This window comes from Borostomias antarcticus, assembly GCF_949987555.1.
Source record: "Borostomias antarcticus genome assembly, chromosome: 4".
Classification (NCBI taxonomy): domain Eukaryota; kingdom Metazoa; phylum Chordata; class Actinopteri; order Stomiiformes; family Stomiidae; genus Borostomias; species Borostomias antarcticus.
Genome location: NC_140237.1, coordinates 23,210,894 through 23,230,427, shown reverse-complemented (window position 1 = coordinate 23,230,427; position 19,534 = coordinate 23,210,894). Strand labels below are relative to the sequence as shown.

At 50.5% G+C, this 19,534-nt stretch overlaps 1 protein-coding gene across 1 annotated transcript in view; it reads left to right on the top strand.

Moving 5' to 3' along the window:
* adam10a (ADAM metallopeptidase domain 10a) overlaps positions 1 to 19,112 on the top strand; it is a 68,466-nt gene extending 49,354 nt beyond the window's left edge. Inside the window, exons 5-16 of the mRNA XM_084437497.1 lie at positions 5,310 to 5,410; positions 6,635 to 6,793; positions 7,734 to 7,826; positions 9,730 to 9,913; positions 13,862 to 14,025; positions 14,683 to 14,866; positions 15,508 to 15,658; positions 15,779 to 15,962; positions 16,241 to 16,349; positions 16,807 to 17,027; positions 17,281 to 17,407; positions 18,277 to 19,112. Of these exons, the coding sequence (XP_084293623.1) occupies positions 5,310 to 5,410; positions 6,635 to 6,793; positions 7,734 to 7,826; positions 9,730 to 9,913; positions 13,862 to 14,025; positions 14,683 to 14,866; positions 15,508 to 15,658; positions 15,779 to 15,962; positions 16,241 to 16,349; positions 16,807 to 17,027; positions 17,281 to 17,407; positions 18,277 to 18,389 (1,790 nt within the window). The 3' untranslated portion in view covers positions 18,390 to 19,112. The remainder of the gene's footprint in view (positions 1 to 5,309; positions 5,411 to 6,634; positions 6,794 to 7,733; positions 7,827 to 9,729; positions 9,914 to 13,861; positions 14,026 to 14,682; positions 14,867 to 15,507; positions 15,659 to 15,778; positions 15,963 to 16,240; positions 16,350 to 16,806; positions 17,028 to 17,280; positions 17,408 to 18,276) is intronic.
* Positions 19,113 to 19,534: the final 422 nt, after the last annotated feature.

Here is a 19,534-nt window from a genome sequence, read left to right as displayed (position 1 = left end):
CAGACCCCTCCTGCTCTCTGAGATTTGAAAATACTTCAGAGACACGACTTCAAATGCTCTTCAAATAGACTCCGCTTGTGACTGGCCTTTATTTATTTAAGATAAATTAGCTTTTAGAAGTAGAGTTCTTTCTGCCATTAGTAGCGGAACTATGGCATCTAATTTAAGAATGCCCCCGTGTGTTTGTGTGTGTGTGTGTGTGTATGTGTGTGTGCGCGTGCCTGCCTGCCTGCCTGCCTGCCTGCCCGCGTGTGTATGAGTGCGCGATGGGACCGCGGTGGATGGTAAAGAACGAATACACAGTCCTTGACTCCGTTTCACAACTTCCTCTCCACTTCCTGTTTCCAACTGCCTCTTGATTAGCATGTGAATGAGGAGGCATTCACCGCCGGCACAATGAGGACTTTCTGAGCCGAAACGGAGAACAGGTCAGAGGAGAATGTATTGTTGCCGTGTCTGCTGCAGTCGGCCCAGCGACGATCACAGGACCATTCTTCCCCCCGACCCGACTGCAGAGCGAACAGATTGAACTCCCGGCACCCCTGCATTCACTCCTCCTCCATGGTCAATGACTCATCATCATAGGGCTAGACCAGTTAGCCACTAAACCAGCCAACAGTTTGGCCTTCAGTCAGTAAGTCAAGCGTGGGATGAGCTGAGGCAGAACCCTGCACTGGAGTTGTGACTGACGGAAGCTGAATATAAATAGAAGGTCTTCTCCCTTGGTGGCTCTCTACCACTGTAGGATGTGAATTAGAATATCTAAGTTTGTCCATGTTTTTCTAGTGGTGTGAAACACAGCCTGACTGACTGATGCACTGCAGTGTGTGTGTGTGTGTGTGTGTGTGTATGCGTGCGTGTGTGTGCGCGCTGGAGGCTATTTGTGTTGGTAAAAGGAAGACTTTCTCAAGAAAGATAATGTTTGTCGTCTTGGGAGCTTAGTTTTCTTGAGGGCTTGTATGGTAAGCTATGCTAAGCATAATTTTTGTTGTTCAGACGTGTGTGTGCGCATGTGCTTGTGTGTGTGAGAGAGATAGTGTGTGTGTGTGTATGAGAGAGAGAGAGAGTGTGTGTGAAGAGAGTGTGTGTGTGTGTGAGAGTGAATGTGTTGCTTTGATAAAAGGAGGGCAGTGTCGGCAATTCATCTGGTGGTCAGACGCGGAGGGGAACGGGGGCCCGGTTGACCCCATTTTGTCCGTGCTGACAGCAGCAGTGGCATCAGCAGCATCCGACCAGTGATGGACAGGTTAATTTCAGAGTCATGTAGTGGCTCTGCAAAGCCCTGTTCCCCTCAGATCTGCCAGACAACAGAACCATTCAGAATAAGACAGGAGGGGAGTAGTACCACTGAATAATGAAGGGTGACAGTGCGTGTGGTGTCTCTCCAGTCAGCTGTCGATGTCGGACATACGGTAAAGGAACAAGCCTTTCCTGTGTTGCTGGTTAGGACACCGCTAGCCAAGCAGGGCTACTGATTGCAGTTAGTCTTAGCTAAGTGAGTCGCAACACTTGTGAACATGATCGCAGTTACCTGAGTGTTTTAGCTGTGATTAGGGGGCTTGGTGTATTGACTGGGAGAGCGGTATCGGCAGTGTGTCGTGTACCTAAAGGGGGGAAGGCGGTGTTTGCGGCGTCCGTCGGTGACGACATCCAAGGCCCGCAGTCAGCAGGGTTGGCTGACAGCTCTCCGACGGGGGGGGGGGGAGGGAGGAGGGAGGAGGCTCCCTCTCCAGGGACAGAGTACCAAACAGAGCCTGTTCTGCTCTGCGGTAGTCTTCATCTAGGCCTCGCCCATACATGTAATGCTAGACTATAACCCACACAGCAGACAACACACTCATCCAGTTTGTTCACAGCCTTATCCAGGTTTGTGTCTGGTGCGTGTGTAGGTTACAGAGGGCTGCTGGGTGTGCTGAGTGTGTGGTTCTGTCCCAGGTCTGAAGTCCTGGCTCAGGTATCTGGGGCTCAGCCAGAAAGGGGATGTGGCTCTGGGGACTGGGAGATGGCTCTGTTACCACCGGTCCTCATTAGAGAGAGACTCTCTCTCTCTCCCTCTTCTCTCTCTCTCTCCTTTTTTCTCCCTCTCCATCACTTTCTCTCTATCTCTCCCTTTCTCTCTCCTCCTTTCTCTCTATCTCTCCCTCCCTTTCTCTCTCTCCCCATTTCTCTCTCTCCCTCCCCTTCTCTCTCTATCTCTCCCTTTCTCTCTTTTTCTCCCTCCCTTTCTCTCTCTCTCTCTCTCTATCTCCCCCTTTCTCTCTCTCTCCCTCCCTTTCTCTATCTCCCCCTTTCTCTCCTTCTCTCCCTTTCTACCTCTCTCTCTGTCCCTCTCTTTCTCGCTCTCTGTCTTTCACGTTCTCTCCTTCCCTGTGCGTCACAAAGACACTCTCAGCCTCCTTCCCTCTATGCTGCTGGCTCCCTGGTAGGCGGCAGTGGCAGCGGCCGTCATGGCTGGACGGCCTGGCACCGTTCTCCAGGACCAGAGAGGGCTGCAGCCGCACCCCGTCCAGTCCAGGGCGCCGGATTCACTTCAGAGAACACTCCACTGAGCACTGCCTGCCCCGTACCGTGGCCCCCATCTAAAACAGTCCCCCCATGGTAGCCTTCCCCAAATATGGCTATATTCTCTTTAAGTGTCCATTCACATTATACACACACATCTTAAGACAACAGTGGTTTGCCTTGCATGGATAAACCCAGACTAGAGAGAGACTGTCTGTTACTACAGATGGATAAACCCAGACTAGAGAGAGACTGTCTGTTACTACAGATGGATAAACCCAGACTAGAGAGAGACTGTCTGTTACTACAGATGGATAAACCCAGACTAGAGAGAGACTGTCTGTTACTACAGATGGATAAACCCAGACTACAGAGAGACTGTCTGCTACTACAGATGGATAAACCCAGACTAGAGAGAGACTGTCTGTTACTACAGATGGATAAACCCAGACTAGAGAGAGACTGTCTGCTACCCAGACTAGAGAGAGACTGTCTGTTACTACAGATGGATAAACCCAGACTAGAGAGAGACTGTCGGCTACTAGAGCTGGATAAACCCCAAGGAGAGGGAGGAAGGAGAGCAGGGCTGAAAATGAACACCTGCCACCGGCCAAATTCAGGTAAAATTTCCAATTGGTGACTAGATTTAGGAAGGCTATCTGAAAAATATATATACTTGGCCTGTAGATTTTTTCATCTACAGTCCCCTTGGCAGGTGACTCACTGTGAGCCAAAAAGTTAATTTTCACCCCTGAAGGAGAGTGATGAGTAAACACCCATATTGCTGACGCCATTACAGGACCTTCAAGATTTCCACAGGCAATTGTACTGGAGCTTCCACTGAGGATACGTTTTCACAGTGGTGTGTACAGTATGACTCATCTAGGCCTGTGTGCGTGTGCGTGCGTGTGTGTGTGTGTGTGTGCGCGTGTGTGTGCGCGTGTGTGTGTGCGTGTGTGTGTGTGTGTGTCTCAATGTGCTGACTAAGGCTCTCATAATGCAGGTGTTTGGACTGTGCCCACAGTGTATTCTCAGCGTTCTCTGCCCGTCTGTTGGCTCTTGCCCGAGCTGCACGGTCTCCTGGCTCCTGGTTTCAGACTGTGCTTCTGCCGCTAGCCAGCGTTATGCTCTCTCAGCTGTGAACAGCTCACGGCACACCTAGCTAACATCTGCTAACGCCTGGATTGATGCTGACAGTTTAATCCATCTGAGATGATGTGATGATTCCATTTGATTTGTAAGGTTTTATTTGTCGTCCTGAGTGAGGAATGATGAAACGTTATGAGTAATGGGTGATATTGTTCTTTTTTTTTTTACTGCGGTCTACTTACTGTAGGCTATATTTCACTGCAGCCTGAAAGCTGGAGGACATTCTACAACTGGTCAAACAGTTGTTATTCTCAGGGAATTGAACCATGATAGTCATTCATTATTATAGTCATTATGTCGACTACTGGCCTGGATGTAATGTGTTTAAAGAGATGCCAATTAAGACCTGTCCTTTTTATCGTGATTCCTACCGGCTGTATCGCCTCCAGCCCACTGTCCAGACTCGTGCTGTGACCGTGGGACTGTGTGCCCCGAGGCCGACCCCAGCTGGTGACTGTGCGCTCCCTTGGGGGGAGTCCTCCAGTAGCCACTCCACAATAGAAGTGGGGATGACGTCGTATCCTGATTCCCGAGCCAAGTACTGTGTGGTTGTGGATGGGGTTGGATTGTTTGGCTTTTGGTCTCTCTCTGTTAGTAGTGAGTAGTTCATCCACAGACCATGTTCATATTTAGCATGCATTCATCTAGCCTGGCTGAGGCATTCTCAGAAAGTAGCGTTTCCACTTGTGCTGCTGGGCTGGGTGCTTGACATGCCAAGTGGTGCGATTGCTGGTGTAAACGGGTGTTTCCCAGAGTCTGCAGCAGCAGAGAGAATCTACCACTGACACTCTTGACATTTCACTTAGGGAGACAGCTTTGCTGCTCTGCAGTTCTAGGAGGAAGGAGCAGGCAAGGTTGAACAGATGAGGATTATTCTTTCAATTAGCATAGGCTGAGTGTAAGGCTGTTCTCCGGGGGGCTGGGGCGCGGGGGTGTGTGTGTGTGGGGGGGGGGGGGGGGGGGGGCATAGTGGATTAGGGAAACCCGTGCTGTGAGAATAGCTCCCTAATTAACCGCAGATTCTCTCCTCTTGACTGCACAATGAAGGGTTGCAACAGAGAAATGCTTTTGCACACCCCCTCCTCTCTCTCTCTCTCTCTCTCTCACACACACACACACACACACACACACACACACACACACACACACACACACACACACACACACACACTTTCAAAAGAAGAGAACCAAAAACCAAGTGTACTGCACACATGCTGTCCTTGTCTAAGCTGCAGATCTTATGCTTTTCTTCTCTATTGTATTCTCATGAGATCATCCTGATTTAGCGAGCTCAGATTCTGTTTCTCTCTGCAGATCAGTCGGGCCTTGCCCCCATCTCCAACGCTTTCAGTGGGCAGGAGTACTTGCCTTGACGGACAACTCCATTAGCCAATCAGCATAACAAAACTTTTATCATCAGGAGACTGTTTTGCCACCGGAGCCAATCCGGGGCTATGTTCTACTAGGGGGCAGAACAGCAGTCAGAACACAGTCCCTGATTGGCCCAGTCGAAACGTTATCTGAGAGAAATCGTTGGAGATGGGGGGAGGATGATGATGATCATCATCAAGGATGATGATCTCACAAGGCTAGATTCTCCTCTGACGTCTGATTCTCCTCTGACCTCGCCTCTGCTCTTTCCGTTCTCTCTCCTCCAGGCTACCCTCATAAGTACGGCGCGGAGGGGGGCTGTGCCGACCACTCTGTGTTTGAGAAGATGAAGCGCTACCAGGCCTCAGCGCTAGACGAGCCCGTCAAGGTGAGCAGTGGGAGCCTGCTGCTCCAGCAAGCACGTCTCACAGCAGGGGTCACCTGGCATCCAGAGAAAGAGTGCACAGTTTCTTTCTTTTATTCAGTATGTCGCCCCGTTACCGGCACCTGTCAAAGACTGTCTACGATGGGCGTTTTCTTTTTTCTAAATCATAGCAGGAGTCAAACATCCAGCCTTCATCACCACCATCCTACACTATAACCTTCCCCATACTGTCGAGAAAGAGAGAGAGAGAGAGAGAGAGGGACGGATATTGAGGATTAAGGATCTATTGAGATAGATATTGAGGACAATAAGCAATCGATTGTCCACATAGCTCACATCTAGACACGTTTTCATTTCAAACGTTGCTTGCTTATCGAAGTCCCCCTGAACTACAGTTCATTTGGGGAAGAAGAAGAGCCGGTAGAGCAGCACTATTCTGACCAGAAAACAGGGAAGAGATTAAGACTGAAGTTGGGTTGTTTTTGGAGCCAGTTAGACTGTCTCTGTTGTGACTGACTGGAGCTGTCAGCTGTGTGGAGCGTTGAGTCAGACTCTGAGAAGATCCGGTGCATTTCTTCTGTCTCTCAGTCGACACCATCCCCCATCTCAGACAGAGTCAGAGATAGATGGATAGATAGAAGCCATTATTAAGCCCGGCAAGAACATACTCTCTCTCCCCCGGGTCTCTCTTACAGATGCGCCCTGCTTACAAACAACATAGAGATGAGTCAGTGGAGGCCCCCCCTCTCTCGGGCAGCCAGAGATGGAACGGCGCAGGTTAGGAGGAGTTTACTGTCTCTCAGTGGATGAGTCAACACCATGTTCAGGAAAGCTTCCCTCTACTCACCCCTCCAGGGCTTATACCGGACCCGTTGTCTTTCCCTGTCTCTCTCACTCTCTCTATTTGTCTTTCTTTCCTTCCCTCCCGCCCTTTCACTCTCTCTCCCTCCCTCCCTCTCTCTCTCCCCCCCCCTCTCTCTCCCCCCTCTAGGTATCTCTCCCTCTCTTCCCACCCCTCTTCTCTCTCTCTCTCCAACACACTCTCAATCTCTCCCTACCTCTCTCCCCCCCCCCCCCTCTAGGTATCTCTCCCTTTCTTCCCACCCCACCCTTCTCTCTCTCTCTCCAACACTCTCTCAATCTCTCCCTACCTCCCTCTCTCTCTCTCTCTCTCTCTCTCTCTCTCTCCATCACTCTAATGGAGCCTACTGGTTGTGGTTGCTGCAGGAGTCTGCCAGTGTGTTTGAGGACGAGGGGTCCCATGGCCCGGTGGTCCTGAGGAGGAAGAGGGCGGCCCAGGTGGAGAAGAACACCTGCCAGCTGTTCATCCAGACCGACCACCTCTTCTTCAAGTACTACGGCACCAGGGAGGCCGTCATCGCACAGGTACTTGGGCCGTGCGCGCGCACACAAAACACACACACCCACCCACACACACACACGTACACACGATAAACTGCCTCTTCATCACAGGACAAAAGGATTACATAACTAGATCAGTTTTTATCTGTGAGCTTGATGACGTTCTCTGGACAGTGTGTGATGCTGGAGTGGGTGTTTGTTGCAGAGGACGCTAAGACCAGCAGCACCACTCAGAGGTGTATACGTAAGACACTATCTAAAAAGACGGGGAGCCGGCATGGAATCAATCTCAGGCCGGTCTTGATTTAAAGGACAATGCTCGTTTTTGACAACCTGGACCTTATTTACGACATATTATAAGACGTTTGACTCACCGAGATCATTTTGGTGTAGTTCGGAGGCATGTAGAAGAAATTTAAAATCCAGCGCGAGCCAGTATATCCATGTAATGGCGGGGGTCGGGGCACTTAGAATGCAGTTTCTAAAAATCTATTGTCTGCCGCGAAACGGTTGTTTTCATCAATCTGTCTTGATGAATCGCTAGTTGTGCTTACATAGAGCATAGGCCTGTTGTGGTTTTCAGTGCCCAGACCACCGCCATTACATGGACATACTGGCTCGCGCTGGATTTTAAATTTCTTCTACCTGCCTCCGAACTACACCAAAGTGATCTCGGTCATAATATGTCGTAAATAAGGTCCAGGTTGTCAAAAACAAGCATTGTCCTTTAAACCAGGCAAAGGCTCTGCGTAATTAGGGAGATTATTCATGCAGTCTTTGGCCAGGCAGGTAGTTTGATTACTCTCTCTGGAGCCACACTCCTTAATGGGATCCTGGCTGTGAGGCTGTTCTCTCCTCACTGGTTCCTCCAGTGTGTGTTGTGTTTCCTAATGTGTGTGTGTTGTGTTTCCTAATGTGTGTGTGTGTTGTGTTTCCTAATGCGTGTGTTGTGTTTCCCCTACAGATCTCCAGCCATGTGAAGGCCATCGACTCCATCTACCAGAGCACTGACTTCCTGGGAATCCGCAACATCAGTTTTATGGTCAAGAGGATCAGAGTGAGTTGGTGCCCAGATGTGTTTTTGGGGGGTTGTGGGGGGTGGGGGGTGGGGTCAAATCAGGTCAAGGCAGTGCAGCCCAGGTGGGACCTCAGCCTAACTGGGTCCTCCTATCCCCGCTGGAAGTGAGACAGGGTGGTAGTCCACTAGTGATCAAAGTGACCAGAACCTCTCAGATCAGCAACTTCAATTACAGTGTCACCTATTGGTGCCTGTCTGTGAGCCATTGTGTGTGTGCAGGGCTGAAAATTAACGTTTTGGCTCACCTGCCAAGGGGACTGGTAAATGAAAAAATCCACCAGCCAAGTATATTTTTTACCGGCCAAAATAATAAATTGCCTTTTTTGTCACATTATACATCTGTTTCAGTACTTTTCATTCAGATAATAGTATTATGTTAAATACATGCTTAAGGAAGAGGCCAACGTAAAATTTCAAATAAATTAGTTTAATTTGATGCCTAGAAATATTGCAATTCATAGAAATTAAATTATTCATTTCCATTCACTTCCACTGTGTAGAATTATCCATAACTACCTAACCCTACACACATATGAGATATAAATGATCCAAGCCTTAACCTCATGGTCTTTATGTGTTTATGAACAATATACATATATATACTGTAACATATTCACAGCCTGTCAACATGTAAAGTTAAACCTGAGCTGGATGACCAGTGAAGTCAGTCAAAGAGGAACCAGTACCGTCTTCAGAGTTTATAAGCTACATGACAAGCGATCAAAGACATCCCTTCTGAGAAACAGTGGCTTGGTATGCTATGGAAGCCCAGAGACAGGATGGTACACATCTACTGTAGGTGTCGACTGTAGTAGCACGCGTCCTCTGAGGTAAATGGGAACGATTTTCCCGCTGCGTGAGTAGCCTCGCGTCACCAGTCTCTCCTAGTGCGCGAGGCTCCACAACAGTCATGTGACTGAAACTTTATTTGGTGCAGCGGGGGGAGCTTAAGTGCAACACACAACAAACAGAACGCCGGTCTATAGCATGGATGTGGCGACATCGCACGCATAATTTATTACATGACTTACAAACATTTACCCGCCAGCGTGGCGGATAGCCTCCGAAATTTAGTCGCCAAATGGAAATTTTACCCGCCATTGGCGGGTGGCGGGTGTTCATTTTCAGCCCACAACTGTGTGTGTGTGTCTGTGTGTGTGTGTGTGTGTGTGTGTGTGTGTGTGTGTGTGTGAGAGAGAGAGATCAGCCCAGTAATGTCCCCATAATGTCTGTCAAAGTAGGTCGGGCACAACAGAGGTAGGCGGTCAAGGGCTGAACAGCCTTACCTGAGAAGCCCTTGAAAGCTTGCTCTGTGTGTGCGCATGTGTGTGACTCAATCAGTATTCATATACACCCTGCTGCTAGTGACCTGATCAATCCTTAAAATCCTCAGGTGATTGCCGCCTGCCATTTAAAGTGGTGAGCTCTGGGGCCTGTTTCAGAATCAATTAATAAACCCTCTCTCTCTCTCTCTCTCTCTCGCCAAAGGTTTCTGTGAGGCTGAGGAGCGGGCAGCTTTTAATTAGAATATCCTTCTCTATCTCTTCTGAATCTTTGTCTGTGATGTAGACACAGTGTCCGTTTTGTATGTCAAGTTTCATCTTCACCCCAGAGAAGCACTGGCACAACGCAAAACAAGTGTGGAGATCCTCCTCTCCTCTCCTCTCCTCTCCTCTCCTCTCCTCTCCTCTCCTCTCCTCTCTCTCCTCTCCTCTCCTCTCCTCTCCTCTCCTCTCCTCTCCTCTCCTCTCCTCTCCTCTCCTCTCCTCTCCTCTCCTCTCCTCTCCTCTCCTCTCCTCTCCTCTCCTCTCCTCTCTCCTCTCCTCTCCTCTCCCCCCCTCTCCTCCCCTCTCCTCTAACGGCCATCTTCTCTGCTGTTCAGATCAACACCACCATTGACGAGAAGGACAAGTCCAACCCGTTCCGCTTTGCAAACATCGGGGTGGAGAAGTTCCTGGAGCTGAATTCTGAGCAGATCCACGATGACTACTGCCTGGCCTACGTCTTCACCGACAGGGACTTTGACGACGGGGTGCTGGGCCTGGCTTGGGTTGGAGCTCCGTCAGGTACGCTGTACACACGCACACACACACACACAAACAGCTCCTCTCGTCGGATGCGCATAACAGGCAAAGTATATAGCGGACCATTTCTGAAAATCTCAGTGCTGAGCGCTGACAAGCAGCCCCCCCCCCCCCCCCGCGCGTTCCAAGAAGTCACCCACCATGCGTTGTGGCTTCTCCCGAGGCTCTCCGCTCCCAGTATCACTAATAGAATCGCTGTGCTCCGACGGGAGGAAACAGATGCAGCAGCTTCCTCCCCTCAGCCCCCGGATCCACCATGCCCGTGATTATCACCGCAGCAGCGGATGAATCTCAGACGGACCTCAGGATGTCCATTAACCCTGGATAACCCCCATCTGATAAGACTTTCCATCTCAGTCGCCGCAACATCCCCTCATGATCCACCAACCTCGCCCTTTCTCTCTCTCTCTCTCTCTCTCTCTCTCTCTCCCTCCCTCTCTCCCTTTCTCTCGCCCTCTCTCTCTCTCCCTCCCTCTCTCCCTCCCTCTCTCTCTCTCTCTCTTTCTCTCTCTCTACCTCCCTCTCAATCTCTCTCTCCCTCTCTATCCCTCCCTCCTCTCTCTCTCCCTCTCAATCTCTCTCCCTCTCTCTCTCTTTCTCCGTCTCCTTCCTCTCCAATCTCATGTTCCAAGGCTGAGGACCATGTCTCCCAGTTTGCCAGGGCCCCCTCCCCTCTCAACACTTGTTTCACACTTAAATGCTTTTTGATTATTTTTTCTACACCGTCAGCGCTGTTTCCTGTGATTCTCTGCGTCCTCCGCGTCATGTTGTTGCCGGGCACCATGCCGGCCGGCGTTCTCCCCCCCTCCCCGCCTCCCAGGGTCACCCCAGGATAGAGGAGCCGTCTCCAGTCTCCTCACTGGCTCCTGGCTGCACCTCCGCGAAGGTGTCGGAGGTAGATTGTGGTGCAGGGGCTCTCCCTCCCCCTCCCTCTCTCTCTCTCTCTCTCTCTCCCTCTCTCTCTCTGATCTCCCCCAGTTGGCTGTGTGTGGTGACAACCTGTCAGGCTGCAGTCAGCTGCCGGTAGAGAGCAGGGATCAATGGAACAGCCGCAGCAAGTGCACACTAATGACCCTGTCTGCGTCACAGTCACGCACGTACACACGCGCACAAACACATACACACTCACACATGCACACAGTCAAAAACACACACACACACACACATTTGTAGTACAAAAACGCACACATGGTACAACCTTACATCTTCGCATGAATAATTCACACTAGAATAACATGACATGGTTGAGTGTGAGAGGAGTCCTCCGGAGGGGCCCTGTGCTCTCGAGTGCTACTCTGACAGGTCATGAGTTTCCCTCTGGCCCCGCCCCCACCTACAGTATGACGTTTAATAGGCTGCGTTTGATTGGAACTCAGAGGTCGGAAATTCCTACTAGGAAGAATCAAATGAAACCGAGTTCGGGTACGATTTCACAACCCCCAGTTGTAGTTTGACGTAATTTCGGCATGGCCACCCACATCGTAAACAGTGAGGGAAAACTTTTTATTTTTTTTATTTTTTACATTGTATGAATTTTAAACACTTTTTTTCATTTCTTTTTTCAACATAACGTAGGCTATACTTTTAGACCAATCAGCATACCAATACAATAGTTGGTTAAACCCCTAGAATAAAATGTTAATGCTGTTATTAGCTGTTTTAAGAGTGTGTAAGTATGTTAGCTAGCTAGTACGTTAGCGCGAGCATCCATGTTTTTCTGACTTTCCTGCCCATGTAGGAGCAAGGATCTGATTAAGTTCTGACTCAGACGACAAAAACACTCAGCCAATCAATACGGGCAAATTAGCAATGTTCTAAGCAGGCTGAATCGACCCCAGGTGGTGAAGGGAGGGAGGGAGGGAGGAAGAGGAGAGAGAGGGAGGAGGAGAAGGATAGAGAGAGAGAGAGAGAGAGAGAGAGAGGATTGAGAGAGCATGAGTGGGCTGTGGGCTAGAGATCTGTGTCAGAGCGCCTCACCTCAGAGAGTAAAGGGCCTCCAGGGACTCCGGTCGGCCTTCCTAATGGGCTCTTATTGGGTTTGATCAATTACTGCCAACACATAAATTACTTCAGTGGAGGAGCTACAATCACACACACACACCAAGTGCTTTGGTCTCGTATTTCTATGTGGCTTAAAGCTGGTGTAAGCTGAGGTGTTGCCTCCTCCTAATGCACAGTTAGGTGTTGAAGAAAGCGGTCTCCTTCAAATTGGTCCGCAGGGCTTGGTTGGTGTCCAAGTCCTCTGCCGGCTCCGCCCACCACAGCACATCCTGTCTACCTGCTGGAAGAGACGCTCTCTAGGCAATGGAGGGGATTAAACCCTTACTCAGCAACAGAGAGCTTTGCGTTTTAGGGAGTCCTAGGCTTTATACACACACACACACACACACACGCGCACACACACACACAGGGCTTAATAGCAGGTGAGGCAGGGTGACGAAGAGCAGCAGGTCAGAAGACGCTCATCTGATTCAGCTCTGCCTCTGCCCCCTTCATCCTCCCTCTCTCCTCCATCTCTCCATCCTCCCTCTCTCTATCCCTCCATCCTCTCTCTACCTCCTCCATCTCTCCATCCTCCCTCTCTCTATCCCTCCATCCTCTCTCTACCTCCTCCATCTCTCTATCCTCCCTCTCTCTATCCCTCCATCCTCCCTCTACCTCCTCCATCCTCCTTCTCTCTATCCCTCCATCCTCCCTCTACCTCCTCCATCCTCCCTCTCTCTATCCCTCCATCCTCCCTCTACCTCCTCCATCCTCCCTCTCTCTATCCCTCTATCCTCCCTCTACCTCCTCCACCCTCCCTCTACCTCCTCCATCCTCCCTATTTCCTCCATCCTTCCACCTCCCTCTCTCCTCCATCTCTCCATCCTCCCTCTGTTTTTCATACGTCACTACTGTCAACCTCCCTCTCACTGGCTCCGCCCATTCCCACGTCTAACCTGACTCCCTCAGACCAGAGAAGGAGAGTCTATTCCGTGGGTCTATTCAGTATAGGGGCGGCTGTGGCACAGGAGGTAGAGCGGGTCATCCAAAGATCGTAGGGTCAGCGGTTCGAATCCCGGCTCCTCCTCCTCTCCACATGTCGAAGTGTCCTTGAGCAAGACACTGGACCCCAGCAGTGCGCGTGCGTGCGTGCCTGAGCGTGTGCATGCACATGTGCGCGCCTGGGTAACTGAGCGAGTGAGCGGTATGTAAATGGGGCGTGGAGCTGCGGCGTCCTTCGGACCCCCCTGCTGTGCCATCACACTCCTCCCCCGGGGGCACGCACAGCACCGCCACCTGGCCCCATCTGCTGGCTCTGCCTCCCTCCCTCCCTCCCTCCCTCCCTCTCCGCTCCCTCACAGTCCCACAGGAACAAACCGCAGAGACCCTCCGCTTGGTCTCTCAGAGGATCCATGTTGACCACTTCTAAGTCAAAGTCAAAGTCAACTTTATTTATACAGCACGGTTCATACAAACAACAACAAATGTAGCGCACAGTGCTTTACAGAATCATTAAAAATGGTTAAAATGGTCGATAAAAAATAAGAGAAGATCAGCAAATGTATGTACATGTTTTAATATTTAGCAACAGATACCTGGATTATAATGTGAAACACAGCAGGCGGTTGGTTGGGATGCATTCATTAAACGGTCCGGTGCGGTGCGGTCGATATGTCCTTCATCGTCTCTCGGTGCTGCTCTGTCACACTAAAGCCCGGTGACATGTCCTGTGGCCCCTCTTCCCCTTGACAAGACCAGGGGAAACGAGGATATTTATTGTCCCTACGGCGATATCTTCGCATCGTATGATACTAACACAATTGTATTATCTGTGTTATACACGAATGCTTGTTTTTTTAATGGCTGCAGCATGGGTAAAAGTCCAAGCCCAAATTGTTCCTTTCGTGGAACAATAAAGTTGTATCTTTGGATCTTGAATCTTCCCAGGGAGCTCCGGGGGTATCTGTGAGAAGAGTAAGCTGTACTCGGACGGGAAGAGGAAGTCCCTGAACACGGGCATCATCACCGTCCAGAACTACGCCTCCCACGTCCCCCCCAAGGTCTCCCACATCACCTTCGCCCACGAGGTCGGACACAACTTCGGATCCCCGGTCAGTGCTGCTGTGCTCCGACCGTGGCCTTGGCCGCTCTCCGACGTCTCTCTGGAAACCGTCTGTCTGATGTAGCTCTCTGGAAACCGTCTGTCTGACAGAGCTCTCTGTGAACCGTCTGTCTGACAGAGCTCTCTGTGAACCGTCTGTCTGATGTAGCTCTCTGGAAACCGTCTGTCTGACAGAGCTCTCTGTGAACAGTCTGTCTGATGTAGCTCTCTGTGAACCGTCTGTCTGATGTAGCTCTCTGTGAACCGTCTGTCTAACATAGCTCTCTGGAAACCGTCTGTCTGATGTAGCTCTCTGTAGACCGTCTGTCTGATGTAGCTCTCTGTAGACCGTCTGTCTGATGTAGCTCTCTGTGAACAGTCTGTCTAACATAGCTCTCTGTGAACAGTCTGTCTAACGTAGCTCTCTGTGAACAGTCTGTCTAACGTAGCTCTCTGTAGACCGTCTGTCTAACGTAGCTCTCTGTAAACCGTTGGATGCAGGTCCCTCTCATATTCTTCACATGCTGTACTTGATTGACGGGAGGAGAGAAGATGTAATGAACATTTGTGTGTGTGTCTGTGTGTGTGTGCGCGCGTGTGCGTGTGTGCCTTGCGTGTGTCTGTGTGTGTGTGTGTGTGTGTGTGTGTGTGTGTCACTCATTGGTAGCATGACTCTGGGACAGAATGCACCCCGGGCGAGTCTAAGAGCCAGGAGAAGAAGGAGCAGGGTAACTTCATCATGTACGCCCGCGCCACGTCTGGAGACAAGCTCAACAACAACAAGTTCTCCATCTGCAGCGTGCGCAACATCAGCCAGGTGCTGGAGAAGAAGAGGGGCAACTGCTTCGTCGGTAGGTTCACTCTCGTGTGTGTGTGTGTGTGTGTGTGTGTGTGTGTGTGTGTGTGTGTGTGCGTGTGTGCGTGCGTGCGTGCGTGCGTGCGTGCGTGCGTGCGTGCGTGTGTGCGCACGCGCGTGCATGAATGTTCCAAGTGAATCCTGTGAGCGAGCGGCATGGATCTCATCCTGTGCTTTTGCTACTCTTGCACTTTAGCACTAGATTATGGTCTTAGTCACTTGTTTAGAAAGGAGATGCGAGTTCTGGCAATTGTTAGTACACTGAATTGCTATGTTAAATTATGGCGAATATTAGTACACTGACTACCTACGTTAAATGCAATTATGGTAAGTCGCTTTGGATGAAAGCATCTGGTAAATGACTAATGTAATATGTGTGTGCGTGTGTGTGTGTGCGCACGTGTGTATGTGCGCGTGTGTGTGTGCATGTCTGTGTGTGCATGTGTGTGTGTCTGTGTGCATGTGTGTCTGTGTGCGTGTGTGTGCCTGTGCGTGTCTATGTGCGTGTCTGTGCGTGTGTGTGCGTGTGTGTGTGTGTGTGTCTGTGCGTGTCTGTGTGTGTGTGTGTGTGTGTGTGTGCGCGTGTCTGTGTGTGTGTGTGTGTGTGTGTGCGTACGTGCGCGTGTCCACATGCAGAGTCCGGCCAGCCCATCTGTGGTAACGGCCTGGTGGAGGAAGGCGAGCAGTGCGACTGCGGCTACAGTGACCAATGTAAAGACCAGTGCTGCTACGACGCCAACGAGGCCGACGGCAGGAAGTGTAAACTGAAGCCTGATAAGATCTGCAGGTCAGCGTTCGTTTCAATGACGTTCATGGCATCGTCGTATCCTCCGTCGAGACAGTAAAATCATCTGATTGTTTAGTCTGTGACTGTGTGGATGACTGAGGTGCCTGTGCTCGTGTCCAGTCCCAGCCAGGGCCCGTGCTGCACGCCAGTGTGCACCTTTAAGAGCACCAATGACAAGTGCCGGGAGGAGTCTGAGTGTGCCGACCAGGGCATGTGCAACGGACGCACCGCAGGGTGCCCCGCCTCCGAGCCCAAGGCCAACTTCACCGCCTGCCACGGAGAGACACAAGTCTGCCTCAGTGGGGTGAGTGCTTTCTGACCTTGTGTGTGTGTGTGTGTGTGTGTATGTGGTTGGTGTGGGACTGTGCAGGTATGTTTGTCACATAACTTCAATCAAAATTATACCTGTGGTTCATAGAGGAGCTTATGGTCTCTCTCTCTCTCTCTCTCTCTCTCTCTCTCTCTTTTCCTCTCTGTCTCTCTCCCTCCCTCTCTTTTTCTCTCCATTTCTCTCCCTCTCTCTTTTTCTCTCCCTCTCCCTCTCTCTCTCTCTCTCTCTCTCCCTCTCTCTCTCTCTCACAGGGTTGCTCTGGCTCCATCTGTGCCAAGTATGGTCTGGATGTGTGTACCTGTGCCAGTACAGAGGGCATAGATGAGACTGAGCTGTGCCACGTCTGTTGCATGGACAAAGGTACGTCTCACTCACTTCACTTTATCAATGGAAAACCAGGCCGCACTGCCATAGAACACCAACTGCCATAGAACACCAACTGCCATAGAACACCAACTGCCACAGTATGGCATCGTGTCGTGTTATTCTCTTTGATGCCATTTGCTGTCAGCCTACGCTAGACTAGCCTACTCTTTAAGGACTTTGACCTGTAGTTAGTTGGTTAGTTAGTTTCTGTGCTGTTTTGTTGTGGTCTGTCTCTGTTGTCTGTCTGTCTTGTCTCTTTCTGTCACTATGTAAAGCGTCCTTGGGTCTTTTGAAAAGCGCTACTCTATATAAATGCAATTGATATTATTAGACTCCCTATAGGATGTTGTCTGTAGATACAGGGCATTTAGAAGTGCCAGACTAGCTGGATGTGGGGCGCATTGAGCAGCGTCCTCACTGTGTTCTCCTGTTCCCCCCCCCCCCCACCCAGCGAACCCCAACACCTGCAGCAGCACCGGCTCCGAGAAGTGGGTCCGCTTCTTCAACAAGAAGGTGACCACGCTGCAGCCCGGCTCGCCCTGCAACGACTTCAAGGGCTACTGTGACGTGTTCATGAAATGCCGCCTAGTGGACGCGGACGGTCCGCTGGCCAGGCTGAAGAAGGCCATTTTCAACGCCGAGCTCTACGAGAACATCGCCGAGTGGATCGTGGTACGTGTCCGGTCCTAGCTCCGGTGCTCCTGTCTCTTTCAGGATGTGTCTGAAAAGTTTTTTTTTTTGTAATGTTGAATTAAATGTTGTGAGATCGATTTGTGAAAACAGTAATTGGTGGACATTTGTACTCTATACTGCTGTAGTAACTTCGGCTCGGTTTGATGAACACCGCCGTGTGTGGGTGTGTGTGTGTGTGTGTTTCTGTGTGTGTGTGTGTGTGCATGTGCGTGTGTGTGTGTGTGTGTTCCAGGCTCATTGGTGGGCAGTGCTGCTGATGGGAATCGCTCTGATCATGCTCATGGCCGGCTTCATAAAGATCTGCAGCGTCCACACGCCCAGCAGCAACCCCAAGCTGCCTCCGCCCAAGCCTCTGCCAGGTACATCCCCGCCCCGCCAAGCTCAGATCACAGCAGCTCTGCACCCACAAACCCTCCACAGTACTTGTAAGAGTTTGCAATAAGGCTAGCAAGTGTTGCATCAGCACAGAAAGTAGACAGGTTACTGCTGTTTCCAGTGCTAGTGTGTGATGTGATCTGCGTGGCGATCGGAGCTGCGGTGTTTTCCGTAGCGGCGGCGTGTCTGGGGCCGCCGCAGGAGGGGGGGGGGGGGGGGCTGAGGTAACACTTCATTTGAAGGACTGAGCGGGAGACTGATATGACGCTGTCATAGCCATGACGTGACACATGGAGGAATCGTATGATATGGCAGTATGTTAGCGCACCAAAACAGCAGCAGAGGAATGCACGCACATCAAAGTGCAACAGGTGCTCGACCCCCAAAAATAAATACTTAGGGCAGAGAGAATGTATGCACACTTTAGTAGCTCCCACGGTGAGTTTAATGAATAGGGCACAATGTTTCAGCACAAATGTCCTTCTTGATTGCACCCGAAGGAGGCCATTTGTGCCGAAATATTGTGCCCTATTTATTAAACTCACCATGGGAGCTATTTACTCTTAAGTGTTCAAAAACAGCCTTGATCACCATGCGCTCGTGACAACATGAAATTTTTACTCGCACATTCAAAAATAGTGGTCACATCAGTCAGTTGAAACATGGAGGTTAATATATGGTCCTCTAGTAAGCTCCTGTGAGCTTATCTTGTCAGTAGGCTAGTTTTCTTAGTCAGCAGGCTAATTTTCTAATTCAGACCAGTATTTAAAAAAAATCCATGCCCCTGGACCCTCCGCCCCCCCTCCTGGAAGAAACACTGTGTGTGACCCGGGTCTCTTGTCCCCCTCCCCAGGCACCCTGAAGAGGAGAAGACCCCAGAATGCGCACCCCCAGGCCCAGCCGCAGCGCCAACATCACCGCCAGCCCAGACCGGAGAACTACCAGCTGGGCCAGATGAGACGCTGATCACCCTAGTGGGCCCTCTCTTTGCCTTGGTTCTTCCTAGTGCCTACCGGTGGGAACACTTCACTCCAAAGAGTTACCTGTACCAACCATTGCAACACCCAACAACGCCCCCATCCGCAAAACTGTTAAAACCGGCAGCAGGAACTGATTCTCATGGACAAAACCAACAGTTTCAGGACCTGATGAACTCAGCCCAGCGCCAGTGCTGCGGGAGCCAGCCGAGCTGTGGTTTGCTCACACAGCTTTGACAGAAAACTAGAAAAAACAACAACAACAAAAAAGACAAAATCACTGAATTCTCGTGTTCTGTGGTCTTTATCTTTTTCTTTCAAAAGCTTTTTTTCTACCGGAGTGCAGGGGAGAGAGGAGCTGCACTGTGTCAGCGCCTCTCCACCTCTCCGTTCCTCCTGCTTCCTTCCCTCCGTTTCTCTCTGGAGTGCTGCCCTCTGAAGGAGGACAGTGGTACTGCAGGGCACATGGGTTTCTGCTGCCAACCAAGGCCAGGGAGCGAGACATGGGAGCTGACGAGACTCATTTTGCCAATGTAATTAGAAATGGTTTTAAATCAAAGCAAAATGGAAAAAAATACGCAGGCTTTTGTTTCTAAAGCATACATGTTCTTTCTGCGTGAAAATTGTACAGATATTGCAATATAGTTGTTCTTTTTCCTTTGTATCATATCATTGAGTTTATCGTTTTCCTGCTGTCTGGTGAATATTATTTACTGTTTTAAATCACTCTCTCAGGATTAATGAAACAACAGAGATGTTAAAGATGGAGGGACGGAGGGAGGGAGGAGAAGGCTGAGTGCGAATGGCCTACCTGTCGGGAGAGGGGGGGGGGGGGGGGGTTCTACATCAGCTACACGTCAGACTCCTGGCCCTCTGCAGTGATACCACCCCGGTTTGTACCTGCCCCACCCACATGAGCAGTACTTCAGCTGCTGTGGAGTGTAATCACAACACAGAATGTAGATGTGACGATGGATGAGATTAAACAGTCAAGATCAAACTGAATGAGGAGGGGGGGGGGGGGTGGCGGATACAGACTGTTGGGCTGTTTATATGAGTGAGTGTATTCCAATTAGCAGGTGGGAGGTGTCATATGCAGAAGGATTCGTTTTTAGAGGTGCAATTTGGGAATGA